At 35.7% G+C, this 15,428-nt stretch overlaps 1 protein-coding gene across 8 annotated transcripts in view; it reads left to right on the top strand.

The window, feature by feature from the left end:
• The window catches only part of GABPB1 (GA binding protein transcription factor subunit beta 1), a 71,011-nt gene that overhangs the window by 31,651 nt on the left and 23,932 nt on the right, over nucleotides 1–15,428 (top strand). For all 8 annotated transcript variants that reach the window (XM_087859195.1, XM_045812035.2, XM_045812031.2 and 5 more), the window contains exons 2-3: nucleotides 6,045–6,152; nucleotides 10,809–10,976. In XM_087859195.1, the coding sequence (XP_087715321.1) occupies nucleotides 6,045–6,152; nucleotides 10,809–10,976 (276 nt within the window). The remainder of the gene's footprint in view (nucleotides 1–6,044; nucleotides 6,153–10,808; nucleotides 10,977–15,428) is intronic.

Genomic DNA, 15,428 nt, shown 5'->3' with positions numbered 1-15,428 from the left:
AGTGGGATTATTAGGTCAAAGAGTATGATCATCTTAAAGGCTTTTGATGCATACATAGTACTAAATTGTTTGGTGAAAAACTTTAGAAGAATTTTATTGGATTTATAATTGTTCTCATTGAGCATAGGAGTGATATTGCAAGTTTATGCTGAAGTTTTTAATGAGGCAGTCAAGGTTTATTACTAAGTTTATTGTAATAGGATTATATTTTCTAACTTTTTATTCATATTCTTTTTTAGGAGTGCTAGTAACAATTCATATGGAATTAGTATTTTACAGTGTTATTGAGAGTTTCATGTCCGGGAAAGGAAAGCGCTGTCTAATCCTCAAAACAGCTCTATGAGCTATTAATCGTAGAAATTCAAAACAAAATAGACAGTAGTAAGCTTTAAAAGTGTAGTTATAATTAGTAATTCCTGTTACCACTAGATGGCCCCCTCAGCATGTACTTTTAAGCAAAAGGAGCTAGTTTGTGGCTATTGTGAAGTTCCTCTGTAGATCTAAGATTCATATTTTTGAAGTTAAAAAAAATAATGGTTTGTATCAGATTGTAAAAAACTTTTTTAGAAGTAGTAAAAAAAATTCAGGACGGAATTTATTACAGTGAGTTTTTAGATTACTTTTCTTAAAAGGAAAGGGGTATTAAATGGGATTGACATAGGTACTACATAGCTATGTTGTTCATGGAACTTTAAAACCACAATAGGGGCGCCTGGGTGGCACAGCGGTTAAGCGTCTGCCTTCGGCTCAGGGCGTGATCCCTGCGTTCTGGGATCGAGCCCCACATCAGGCTCTTCCGCTATGAGCCTGCTTCTTCCTCTCCCACTCCCCCTGCTTGTGTTCCCTCTCTCGCTGGCTGTCTGTATCTCTGTAGAATAAATAAATAAAATCTTAAAAAAATAAAAATAAAAATAAATAAAACCACAATAAATTATCCTGAGTCCTTGATATGTTTTGAATAACTAAGACAGTTACAGAATTGTAATAGAAGTTGATTTGTTTAAGTGCATCATTGTTTTGTTGCAAGGGGTATTAAACGGGATTGGCATTCAGTGCCATATGTATAGTGTATTTTCAATAAATATATTCCAACATTCATTAAAATTTATTGAATTGAATTATGCTTCTTTATTTGCTTGGGCCAAAATTATTTGCCATGCCAAAAAAGCAACATTTATTGCTAAGCCCTTAAATGGTTTTATGTAAATCTAACATTTTATCTCTGGAGAGTTAATAGATAATGAACAAAATAGAGGGGGCTCTATCTGGAGCTGTGGTCCCCTCAATCAATTTATTGTCTTAATACAGTTGAGTTCCTCCGAGGATTAGAATTATTCTGTGGCGTGTGTTGTTCCCCTTAAATGAGAATCAGAAGTGAAATTGCTACATTTTGATATTTTCATTGTTTTACATTTTACTAATTATCTTGAGAAAAAAATTAAGAATGCCTTTGATTTTGGTCTTACTTGATCTCACGTGTATTTTCTTCCATTGATTTTTCAATCTTATTAGATCCAGTGCTGTCTTTCTGTAGAAAAATGTTTGTATTGCCCCTTTTGCTAGCTTGAAATGAAAATTATGGTTATTATTATCTATCTGCATAATTTCAAAAAGTCATTAAAATAATTTTAATATGAAGGAGAAATGGAAGGAAAGCACTTTTATTTTTAAAAATATTTATTTGGGAGAGAGAGAGGGGTAAGAGAGAGAGCGAGCGAGTGCACAGGAGCAGGACAGAGGGAGAGGGAGAAGCAGACCCCCACTGAGCAGGGCCAGGGGCTCCATCCTAGGACTGCAGGATCATGACCTGAGCTGAAGGCAGATGCTTAGCTGACTGAACCACCCAGGCACCCGGAAGGAAAGCGCTGTATAATAAATTGTATATTTCAGTATGTAAATCCTCGAGCAGACTACCCTATCTGACACAAGAGATTGTCCAATGCTTGTACCTATACATAGAATCACTGTGAAAGCTGATTGATACAGTGTTTTTATATTGGTGATTCAGATAACCAAGGGGCATCAACATTGGTGACATCTTTTTTGAAAATGGTGAACAGCTCTTAGTAAAGTTCTGAGCAAAACAAATGGATTTACAGTATGGTTGCATTCTGGGAAATTTGGGATACATTAATAACTATGGAAAAATACATTTGTTTACATACTAGTTAAGTTCTAGCCTTAGATATTCAGTGGAGCCTTTGAAAGTCACCCAGAACATGTGACATTCTTTGCCATACTGGATTGTTCCCTGCATTGCTGGACGTCTAATATCCCTGACACATGACCTTTTAATGCTAGTAGAACCTTCACCCCACTCCTCCCTGCATCAGCCTCCTAAAATGCCTCCATATATAGCCAGAGAGCCTTCTAGCGGACAGTACTGCTACCGTTTTGAGAACTGTTGATTGGAAAGTATCCAGCTGTTTATTTACTACGTAGCTGTATTGCTCATGGAACTTTAAAACCACAATAAATTAAGTATCCTGAGTTCTTGATATGTTTTGGATAATTAAGACAGTTACAGAATTGTAATAGAAGTTGATTTGTTTAAGTGCATCATAGTTTTGTTTGCAATTCTTGTAATCAGATCAGTAAGTTTGCTATTTTAAGTACCCGGTACCATGCATTTTCTTTATTTTTTCCACTTTTCCTTTTTAGTAAGTCAGTAGTATATAACTTTCTTTAATGTCAGTATTTAGTTAGTTGACAGTCATACAATGTAATTTGTCCCTTAAAAAAACACTTTTTAAGTTAGGAAGATAATTTAGTAACAAACGTTGTAAAATGGAGGCAAAATTTCCTATAATCTTGTCACTCTAACAGTTGTTGGTATTTCTCGGTGTTTTGTTCTCTGTATATTTTGACATTCAAGAACTAGTTTTGTATCTTTTTACTTAACATGGCATAACTTCTTAATGTTATTACATAACTTTCAACTATTTATTTTAAGTTACTGTGTATTCTATTAGATTCCACATTTTCCTTTCTCGAGGTTGTTCACATGATACAAATGGTTATATATATGTAGGTTTACGTGTATTTACATGTATACCTGTGTTGATAAATCTATTTCAACATATTTTTTCTTTAGGATAGATCTCGGAAGTGGGATCATTCATTGGGTCATAGGCTTGAACATTTTTGTAACTTTTATGTATTGCCAAATTGACATTTAAAAAAAGCTGATCCAAAAAACCCCACAGCTGATCCATTTATATTGCTACCATATATATATATATATATATATCAATATGTAAAAGTATCAGTCTCGACTCATACTTTTTTAAATTTAACTTTTAAATTATTTACATTTATTTGACTCTTAGTGACACTGAACATTTTTTAGGTTTGTGAATTATTTCTTCTCTTTTGGAAAATATACGATCATGTCCTTTGACTTTTTTTTTTTTTTTTGAAGATCAAATTGGCTTTTTTGAAGTGATTCATCAACGAGACAAGTAGAAAGGAGCTCCGAAGAGGTGTACAGAATGGAAGGTTTTTATAGGAAGGGGAAGAGGCAAGGAAATTATTAGCAAAAGAAAAGATTGTTACAGGCCAAAACCCTTTTTTGGGTCGGGGAGGGAACAGCAGGGTTTTCTTCTTGCAGATGACCTCACTAGCGCTGATCAGAAAATTTCAGGTTGGCTTCTAAAAAGGTCACCTTCCTGGGATAGGTGGAAACTGTAATGAGCTCTTGGTTTGCTCTTGTAGGGGAGCAAATGACTTCAATTTGGGCTTGGTTTTTTTCTTTTTTTTTAGAAGTTTATTTACTTAACGCGGGCCACAGGCCTCTGAACCCAAGCTTCCTGTCACATGTTCCTCCTCTGGCTGAGCCAAGTGCCCCTGGGCTTGTTACTTTATTTGTTTGTTTGTTTTGTTTTTTTTAAACACTGGGTTGTGCATATTTGTCATGGGAGTAAATCTGCTTTATCAGGATAAATACACCCACTGAGCTGTGGTGGGAGGTGTGTTACTTGCCCCCATAGACCCAATCAGTCACACTACTCTAAAATTCTAAGTTTCGATCTCATTCTAGAAGCAGACAGTGTGCAATTCCAGAGGACTTCCTGAGGCCCCCTCCCATTACGTTTCAGAGACATGCAAATTCAGACCCAGAGGATCCTCGGCTCTTTATTATTATTTCTTGCTTTGTCCTTTGACTGTTGCTCTATTGGGTTCATGGTGTTTGTTTTCCCTTCTCATTTTGAGTCAGACCTTTTCCATAATAAACATTATTAATGTTTCTTACATTCATTTTTGTGGCAGACATTCCTTTGCTGTCTTTGATTTTTTTTTTTAATACATTGAAGTTTCATTATCTACCCATCGAAGATAGTATGTGAAATCAAAGAAGGGGGTGGAGAGTCAAAAGATCAGGATTTTGGAAGGAGCTACTTACAATAGCTATTATATCTGACAGAGAGCTCCTACCCAGAATGTATGTTATGAATGCTTACAAATCATTAGGAAAAAGGCAGACAACCCAGTTTCTAAAAATGAGGAAAAACCCTTAACCACTATTTCATAAAAGATACCCAGACGTCTAAACTGTCTGGCAGTATGTATGCTGAATGAATGCAGACTGATTTTCTGTTACCTGTGTCAGACATAAAAGGGTATATTTTGTGTGAAGATTTATTTCATTGTAAAACCACATTTATGTTAAGTTTTGGTCATCCAAGTGTAGTCAGTGTATTTGCTAGTGCGACCAGTTTGATTTGACTGTACTTTTGTGGAGGAGAGGTCAGTTTCTTTTTGCCCTATCCTGCCTTTCATAGGAAATTATTGCAGGTTCTTTGCCTTTTGAGTATGATGTAAATTTCTACTATCCAGCTTGTACATATTTCCTAGGAGAAATCCTTCATTAGAGATCAGTAATCTCTTTAGATCTTAATGTCTTTAGCATGATTAAGGAGTATCTTGGGTTCCAGTGACTTAGTCAAGGTATGAGAGAGAATGGGAGGAAAACAGAAAGGGTGAAATTGTTGTGTCACACACACAAAATACATGTAAAAACCCCTATATAAAACACATAAATTCGTGAGGTGGTTTTTCTTCTTCACCATGGGATATATTATGAATTATTTTTATCCTTATAAATGGAATAATTATAAGAAATTCTTCCCTGCCCTGTGGCAAATGCCTGTTTTGGGCATATTCATCTCACTTAATCATCGTGCAAGTCTCCCAGCATTGGCATCTGTTATTGGTTACTCTATGTATGGTTGTTCCCATGTTCTAGAATCTACTAAAAATATAGTGATGTAAACATAAATCTGTTCTTTCAAGGGACATCTATATATTTTTTAATCAACCCCTTTACATTCCCTAACATCTCTTCTAATTATATAATGCAATCCTTCCCGGCCTTAATAACCTCTCTAAGCTATAACTCCCTCCTCACATACATACATACATACATACTCCTCTCCCCTCCTTCTTGAATAATACCTGTTTCATACAAGATTGGAATACACTAATCAACCTGACATCCCCTTCTTAAAATTTCTTTCCCCTTCACTACATACCCAACTTTCAAAGGGTATTCACTTTTTGAGGCAAATTCAAAAACAATTGAAAATACTTGTTTTTTAAATTCTGAACATATTTTCTGATTTACCGTTGCAAAAAAAAGTTGCAATATATTTATTGTAATTTGCACCAGTTGCAGATGATAGTATCTTGTACCTTATTTCTGTTTATGAAAAACTTTATTGTGGTGCTCCTCCAGTGAAAACAGTTTCTTGCCAGTTTTAAATATTAGGCAAGTCTTCTCTGCTTATTTGCCTCATTATCTTTACCAGCTGTATTTAGAGAATTCAAACTGATTTTATTATCCTAGGTAAAAACTTAATGAGAAAGGAAAACCTGTTCCCCAAAATCAAGTACAAATTGCTTTTGTGTGATCTGTAGTTTCAAATTAACCATATCACAAACTTTTAGAGGGATAATTTAGATTTGTTATTAATAAGGATACATGGGGAGAAAGTCATGTAATAATATATCAATAGAGATGTTAAATTCATCTTTGTTTTGTTTAGATGTCCCTGGTAGATTTGGGAAAGAAGCTTTTAGAAGCAGCACGAGCAGGTCAAGATGATGAAGTTCGTATTTTGATGGCAAATGGAGCTCCTTTTACTACAGACTGGGTAAAGAATGATTTTAATGTTGTGCTGGCTTTTTTTAATTTTCTTCTTCTCATTTATTAGTTTTTCTGGAGAAAAATTTAGTCAGTATTGTGTTTAGATGTGGCAAAAAGTTGATTTAATAATGATTTTTTTTTTTGCAAATTCATTTGCGGTTTTAGAATTTTAGCTATCATTTAAAGAGAATGGTTTGCATCTTTATATATGTCATATATATATGACAACCTTATTCAAGTATTCTGTCCACAAAAGTGTTTTTCTTTTAAACTATGGAGTTCAATACTGTAGGATGAATATAAATTGTAGCTGCTTGAAATTTAATTTTAAGGTCATAAATAGCACAGGTAGAATTTATAATTCAGAAAATAACAGATAAAGATCCTGGTTAATCTTATAATTGCTTCTAAAAAGGAAAAAATGTTTGCATTTCAATTGATACTTGTAACACTATTGCAAACATGACCAAAGAGGAAGAAAGGAATGGGAACATGTTCCTAGTAACTACAGAAGGCAGTTGTGAGGACAGCAAAAACCATAACTGTACTTAGTTCCCAGAGTAACTCAAAAGAGATGAGCTTGGCAGTATGGAAGGTTAGGAATCTAGATTAACCTGCCTTCTGGTAACAACTAAAAATTCCAGATTTTAGCATTTGTTGTTTTCGGCCTACTTGTCCTACGTTCTTTTTTATTTTTCATTAAAAACAAAATAAAACAATATAAAATTTTTTATTATGGGAAATTTCAAATACCAACCCCTACATACCCTTTAGCCAGCTTCAAAAATTATCAAATCATGGTGAGTCTGTTTCCTCTGTAACCTCATGCCACTTTCTTTGTTCTGTATTATTTTAAGGCAAAAAATATATATATATATATTTTTTAAGATTTTATTTATTTATTTGACAGAGAGACAGAGAGAGAGCACAAGCGGTGGGGGGAAGCAAAGGGAGAGGGAGAAGCAGGTTGTCCGCTGAGCAGGGAACCCAATGCAGGGCTTGATCCCAGGACCCTGAGATCATGACCTGAGCTGAAGGCAGACTCTTAACCAACTGAACCACCCAGGCCCCCTTTAAAGCAAATTCCATGAACTATTTCATTTCATCCATAAATATTTCAGCATCTGTCTTTAAAAGATAAAGACTTTTTGATTAACTATTAAAAAAAATCTTTAGTGCACTGGTGAGTTAGAAAGAAAATAAGGAACTATTAACCTGAAAAACTAAGCGAACACCAGAACCTAAAGAAATTTCACTCTAAGAATATTTGCTGAACTCAGTGAATTTGCCTGCTGGTTTTCCCACCTCACTGTCATGGTTTACTGAAGACAGACCTGAGACTGTTCATAGAAGTCTTCTAGGAGATCCTCTCCTATTAATCCAGGAATCCCAAAGAGATGTATCTTCTGTATAAGGTAAACCAGAAATACCCTCTCCCTCTTCTTATCTGCTTCTGCCCCTGCCCCTGTTGTAGGGTACTGAAAGGAGAATGAACTGACTTGAAACAAGTCACCAAATGGAGAGAGAAAAAAAATTATTGATGAGGATTTGGTATCATAAGCCATCCCTTGCACACATTTGTGACCTGAACTCATAAATACTTGTGCATTCTGCAAAACTGTACACTAAAAAATGAATTCAAAGTGATCTTTGGACTGAGGTTACCCCAGGTTCCTGACAGAAGCAAATGAATATTCTTTCTGAAGGAACCTACCTTCATCCCAGTATCCACAAATGAAATTCCAAGGAAAATGAAAAGTCAAAAGTAAATGCACAAGGACACAGACAACTTGGACAATAACCCACTGAAACAACTAACAACAGAAGCAGACTGACAAGTTTTTTAGATGAGATTTTAAGCGGATTAGGAACACCTAAAGGAAAATTAGTGAACTGAAAGATAATGAAAAAAAAAAAAATCCAGAATGCATTATAGAGAAAAATAGGTAGAAAATTTAAGATCTCAGGAGTCATGAAGGCTAGTGTGAGAAAATGTAACGTATCTAATTGAAATTCCAGAAGGAGAGTGAGAATAGGGAAATAATTTTAAAATATAAAGATTTTTTCCAGAACTGATGAACATGGCAGCTCGAATTCAAGTAGCCCAAGCTAATCTCCAGGAGGATCAATTAAAGAAATCCATACCTAGATACATCATAGTGATACTATAGTATATCAAGAAAGATCTCCGTAGTAGAAAATTAGTATCCATAAGAAGGATTATTATCCATAATACAGTAGAATTCCCATTACAGCAATGAAAAGACAAAGCAGACTGGGCAAATGACTTGATATGGTACCTTACCAAAGAGAAAGTTCAGATGACCAATAAATGTGAAAAGGTGCTCAACTACATTAATAATTGAGCAAATACAAAGTGAAATCATAAAATACTATTGCTTATCTACCAGATTAACCAAACAAAGTCTAGCAGTATCAAACATTGGTGAGGATAGGTGTAAATAGGTATACACATTTTGGAGTACATTTTGGCAGTTCCTAGGAAATTTGAACATGTATATATATAACCTGTGATGTAGTCGTTGAACTTATAAAAATATTCTCCAAAGAAATGCTTGCTCCTGTACTTGAAACATGTACAAGACTGGATTTAGTGGTAGCATTATTTGTAATAATAAAAAAACTGGAAACTACCCAAATGTTCATTAGTAGATAGGTTAAATTAATTGTGATTTATTTATTCAATAGAATTTTATAGAACAGAGAAAATTAGTGAACTGCACTTACATTCACCAACATGGCTGAAACTCATGAGTATAATGTTAAGCAAAAGAAGACAAGTCACAGAGAAATACATGCAATATGATATTTAAATAAAGTTGAAAATAAGTAAAACCAAAGTGTATTATTTAGGGATGTATACGTGGTAAAAAAAAAAAAAAAACACACACACACACAACAAAACCAAAGCAAAGTAAAGCAATTTTTATTATAAAATTCAAAATAGTAATTACCTCAGGGGCTGAGAGAGGGGTTTGTGATTAGGGAGTGGCATATGGGAAGATTTTAAATTGCTGGCAGTGTTTTATTTCTAGACTGTGACTATGGTTTCATGAGTGTTTGCCTAATTTTTTTTTTAAACTATGTGCGTGTCTGTGTGTGTTTTGTATCATCAACCAAAATGTTTAGTTCTCAAGAAGAAAAAAAGCATGGATAAACCCTAATATTTCACGGAGCAAAACTCATGGTTGCCCAATGGGTTATTGATAGATTTCATTAAATATTAGAATTTAAGAGTATACAAAGGGCTATTATAGGAAAATGTGATAAAGAATGGAAAAATGATTGTTCAAGAATCTTCTTTGATCTGCTAGAATGACCTTCCCTTACAATTACAAGGCTTTTCATAGTAATAAAATAATTATTTCCAGGGTAAATAATTTCCATTTTTACCATGTATTGAAAGCACATGCCTAGCTTTGTATTATGACTCTTACTTGTGTGACTTCAGGCAAAATAGTAACCTCTTAGTGCCTTACTACCAAATGAGGATAGTAACAGTACCTTAGGAGAGTAAATGAGAAAATATGTGTAGAAGTCTTAGAATAGTGCTTGCCCTGGAAAGTGCTTTAACAAAAACCTTAGTTGCTCTTATTACAATAGTGGTCTTAGCAAATTTCATGTTGTAGTGAACCATCTTTTTTTTTTAAAGATTCTATTTATTTTAGAGAGAGAGAGCTGCGTGAGCACCGGGCGGAGCAGAGGGGGAGGGGGAGGAAAAGGGGGAAGAATGTCAAGCAGACTCTGTGCTGAGCATGGAGCCTGATGCGGGGCTCACAACCCCAAGGTCATGACCTGAGCTGAAACCAAGCGTTGGATGCTTAATCGACTGTGCCACCCAGGCTCCCCATCTAGTGAACTGTCTTGGTTCTTTGGAATATCAATGCCCTGGTACTCAGAGTTATAGGGACTTTCTATGCCTCTAAATGTATGTAACATAATTCTGATTTTCACCTGTTAAACTGTATGCCTCTGATAAGGTTCTTCTTCACTTAATTTTAGAACTTGCCCTGCATATTGTGAATGTAGTGGCTATACCACATGGAACCAGTTTCAGGAGAGCTAGGCCCTGTTTTGGTTCTGTCCTGACTCACCTTTGGCAAGTGTACTTAAGATCAGATTTTTCTCTTAAAAAATGACCATATAAACTTTTCTAAAAAGATCACTGAGTTACTTTAATTAATTTTTTAAGTCCTATAAAACAGTTTAATGTAAAAATCTATGCTATTACATTTATTTGATATGAATTTCATAGATTAAAAGAAGTTTTGTGTGATTGATATGAGGAAAACATTCCAGTACTCAGAAAAATTTCTCAAACCCTAATTATCTCTAATTCCTGATGAAATTAGTTTTATTCAGGCTATTTATCTGTTAAAAAATAAGAAAGCAATTTTGAATTAAATGAAATATTGACTTTGCTTTCTCATTGAAAAGTGTATGGGAATTCTTGAAAGCCTCTATGAAGAGAATATGATAAGCATACATTATTATTTTCTTGAGTTTTGAGTTACTATGTAAGCAGTTAATATGAAGATAATCTGTTTGCTATGTAAAAAGAAAATATAAAATAGAAGGTAGTAATAGAAGTGTGTTAAAAATGATTATAAACGTGGATTTTTTTTTTTTTCTGGCGGTATAGCTGGGAACCTCTCCACTTCATCTGGCAGCACAGTATGGGCATTATTCCACCACAGAAGTTCTCCTCCGAGCTGGTGTAAGTAGGGATGCAAGAACCAAAGTGGACCGAACGCCATTACATATGGCAGCTTCTGAGGGCCATGCCAGCATAGTAGAAGTTTTGCTTAAGGTATGTGTTCTCCTTTTGCACTCTGCTTTTGAAAGTAAGCCCCAAACGATTTATGGTTTTATAAGAGGGAGAAGGGGACTACTTTTATTGAACATCTAGTTTTTTTTTTTTTTCCTGTGTTATCTCATTTTTTTGTGTGTAAGCCCATCAAATGAAAATTATCTTAAAGTTCTCCTTCTTGGGAGAAAAAGAACTTCCTCTAGTTACTTTCTTAGTTAAGTCAGACAGACAGTTGATTTCCTAGACCTTGGTTTCCGTCATGATGAGGGGCTACAGCTTTGTCGTACTTGACACAGTTAAAATGCTTATGGAAGGAAATATAAGGTTTGGATGATTAACCAATTAATAATACAAATAAGGATTTTTATTCTGGCCTTTAGATCAGCCTATTCAAAAGACATACAATGTAAGCCATAAATGTGAATCACATGTAATTCTAGATTTTCTATTAGCTACATTAAAAAAAAAAAGTAAAAACTAATTTTAATATTATATTTTATTTAACCTCATATATACAAAATATTACCATTTCAACATGAAATCAATAAAAAATGATTAATGAGCTGTGTTACATCCTTTTTTTGATGTTAAGTCTTTGAATTCCAGTGTGTGTTTACATATACAGTACATCTCTGTTGGGACTAGCCATATTTCAAGTGCTTAATAGCCACATGTGTCCAGTGGCTACCATATTAGACAGTGCATCCCTGATAGCTCCCTTTTGATTATTAACATTGTTCTGATTTTGAAAGCAAAGAATATTTTTGTATAAATAAGGAACTAGAATTAAAGAGGGTTTTGGAGAAATGCTCGTAGTTTTCCTTCACTTTTTTTTTTTTTTGAGAGAGAGCACATGCACTCGCAAATGGATGTAGGGGCAGAAGGAGAGAGAGAATCTCAAGCAGGCTCCACACTCCACACAAAGCCCGACACAGGGCTTGATCTCAGGACCCTGAGATCATGACCTGAGCCGAGATCAAGAGTTGGACGCTTAACTGACTGAGCCACCCAGGCGCTTCAGCTTTTCTTCATTTTTTTATAGGTTTTTTTTTATAGTTTTTTTAAAATAATTTTTATTTTGTTATATTAGTCACCATACAGTACCTGCCCAGTTTTTTGATGCAATGTTCCATGATTCATTATTTGCGTATAACACCCAGTGCACCATGCAATATGTGCCCGCCTTAATACCCATCACCGGCCTATCCCAATCCCCGACCCCCTTCCCCTCTGAAGCCCTCAGTTTGTTTCCCAGAGTCCACAGTCTCTCATGGTTCATTCCCCCTTCTGTTTACCCTCCCCTTCATTCTTCCCTTCCTTCTCCTACTGATCTCCCTACTATTTCTTATGTTCCATAAATGAGTGAAACCATATGATAATTACCTTTCTCTGCTTGACTTATTTCACTTAGCATAATCTCTTCCAGTCCCATCCATGTTGCTGCAAATGTTGGGTAATCATTCTTTCTGATGGCTGAGTAATAGACCATTGTATATATGGACCACGTCTTCTTAATCCAGTCATCTGTTGAAGGGCATCTCGGCTCCTTCCACGATTTAGCTATTGTGGACAATGCTGCTATGAACATTGGGGTGGATATGGCCCTTCTTTTCACTACGTCTGTGTCTTTGGGGTAAATACCCAGTAGTGCAATTGCTGGATCATAGGGTAGCTCTATTTTTAACTTTTTAAGGGACCTCCACACTGTTTTCCAGAGTGGCTGTACCAACTTGCATTCCCACCAACAGTGTAAGAGGGATCCCCTTTCTCCACATCCTCTCCAGCATTTGTTGTTTCCTGCCTTGTCAATTTTTGCCATTCTAACTGGCGTAAGGTGGTATCTCAGTGTGGTTTTGATTTGAATTTCCCGGATGGCTAATGATTTTGAACATTTTTTTATGTGTCTGTTAGCCATTTGTATGTCTTCATTGGATAAGTGTCTGTTCTTATCTTCTGCCCATTTTTTGATTTGATTATTTGTTTCCTGTGTATTGAGTTTGAGAAGTTCTTCGTAGATCTTGGATACTAGTCTTTTATCTGTAGTGTCATTTGCAAATATCTTCTCCCATTCCGTGGGCTGCCTCTTAGTTTTTTTGACTGTTTCCTTGGCTGTGCAGAAGCTTTTTATCTTAATGAAGTCCCACGAGTTCATTTTATCTTTTGTTTCTCTCGCCTTTGGAGATGTGTCATGAAAAAAGTTGCTGTGGCCGATGTCAAAGCGGTTGCAGCCTATGTTCTCCTCTAGGATTTTGATGGATTCCTGTCTCACATCGAGGTCTTTCATCCATTTGGAGTTTATCTTTGTGTATGGTGTGAGAGAGTGGTCAAGTTTCATTCTTTTGCATATAGCTGTCCAATTTTCCCAGCACCATTTATTGAAGAGACTGTCTTTTTTCCACTGGATGTTTTTTCCCGCTTTGTCAAAGATTAGTTGCCGAAAGAGCCGAGGGTCCATTTCTGGGTTCTCTATTCTGTTCCATTGGTCTATGTGTCTGTTTTTGTGCCAGTACCATGCTGTCTTGGTGATCACAGCTTTGTAGTATAGCTTGAAATCCAGCAACGTGTTGCCCCCAGCTTTGTTTTTCCTTTTCAACAGTTCCTTGGCGATTCGTGGCCTTTTCTGGTTCCACACAAATTTAAGGGCTGTTTGTTGCAGTTCTTTGAAAAATGTCATTGGTATTTTGATCAGGATAGCATTGAAAGTGTAGATTGCTCTGGGTAGCATAGACATTTTAACTATGTTTATTCTTCCAATCCATGAGCATGGAATATTTTTCCATCTTTTTGTGTCTTCTTCAATGTCATTCAAGAGTGATCTGCAGTTTCTAGAATATAGATCCTTTATGTCTCTGGATAAGTTAATTTCAAGGTAAAGTATGATTTTTGGTGCTATTGTAAATGGAATGGATTCCCTAATTTCTCTTTCTTCACTCTCATTGTTTGTGTATAGAGATGCAACTGATTTCTGAGCATTGATTTTGTATCCCGCCACATTACTGAATTTCTCTATAAGTTCTAGTAGTTTGGGGGTGGAGTCTTTTGGGTTTTTCATATAGAGTATCATGTCATCTGCAAAGAGAGACAGTTTGACTTCTTCTTTGCCAATTTGGATACCTTTTATTCCTTTTTGTTGTCTGATTGCTGTTGCAAGGACTTCTAGTACTATGTTGAATAATAGTGGTGAGAGTGGGCATCCTTGTCGTGTTCCTGATCTTAAGGGAAAGGCTTTCAGCTTTTCCCCGTTGAGAATGATATTCGGTGTAGGCTTTTTGTAGATGGTTTTTATGAAATTGAGGAATATACCCTCTATTGCTACACTCTGAAGGGTTTTAATCAGGAAAGGATGCTGTATTTTGTCAGACGCTTTTTCTGCATCAATTGAGAGGATCATATGGTTCTTGACTCTTTTCTTGTTGATATGATCTATCACACTGATCGATTTGCGAATGTTGAACCACCCTTGCATCCCAGGGATGAATCCCACTTGGTCTTGATGGATAATCCTTTTAATGTACTGTTGGATCCTATTAGCTAGGATCTTGTTGAGAATTTTGGCGTCCATATTCATCAGGGAAATCGGTCTGTAATTCTCCTTTTTGATGGGGTCTTTGCCTGGTTTGGGAATCAAGGGAATACTGGCCTCATAGAATGAGTTTGGTAGTTTTCCTTCTGTTTCTATTTTTTGAAACAGCTTCTGGAGAATAGGTATTATTTCTTCTTTGAATGATTGGTAGAATTGCCCGGGGAATCCGTTAGGCCCTGGACTCTTGTTTTTGGGGAGGTTTTTGATCACTGCTTCAATCTCTTCATAATTAATCGGTCTGTTTAAATAATCAATTTCTTCCTGTTTCAGTCTTGGTAGTTTATAGGTTTCCAGGAAGGCATCCATTTTTTCCAGGTTGTTTAATTTATTGGCATAACGTTGTTGACAAAAGTTTCTAATGATCCTTCCTATTTCATTGGCGTTGGTTGTGATCCCTCCGCTTTCATTCATAATTTTATTAATTTGGGTCCTTTCTCTATTCTTTTGAATGAGTCTTGCCAGTGGCTTATCGATCTTATTTATTCTTTCAAAGAACCAGCTTCTAGTTCTGTTGATCTGCTCTACTGTGCTCCTGGTTTCTAATTCATTGATCTCTGCTCTAATCTTGATCAACTGCCTTCTCGTGCGTGGGTTATTCCTGTTCTTCTGTTGCTGTTCCAGCTTCTTGAGGTGAGAATATAAAAACTGCATTTTAGATTTTTCTATTCTTTTGAGTGAGTCTTGGATGGCTATGTATTTTCCCCTTAGGACTGGCTTTGCAGTGTCCCATAGGTTTTGGACCAATGTGTTTTCATTCTCATTCGTCTCAAAAATTGTTCTATCTGATTTCTAATTTCCTGGTTTACCCAATCATTCTTGAGCAGGATGGTTCTTGGTTTCCAAGTGTTTGAGTTTCTTCCAAATTTTTC

Source organism: Ursus americanus, chromosome 36 (assembly GCF_024610735.1).
Source record: "Ursus americanus isolate L20-20 chromosome 36, mUrsAme1.1.p, whole genome shotgun sequence".
In the NCBI taxonomy this organism is placed as follows: Eukaryota; Metazoa; Chordata; class Mammalia; order Carnivora; family Ursidae; genus Ursus; species Ursus americanus.
This window is presented reverse-complemented; position numbering and strand designations above follow the sequence as displayed.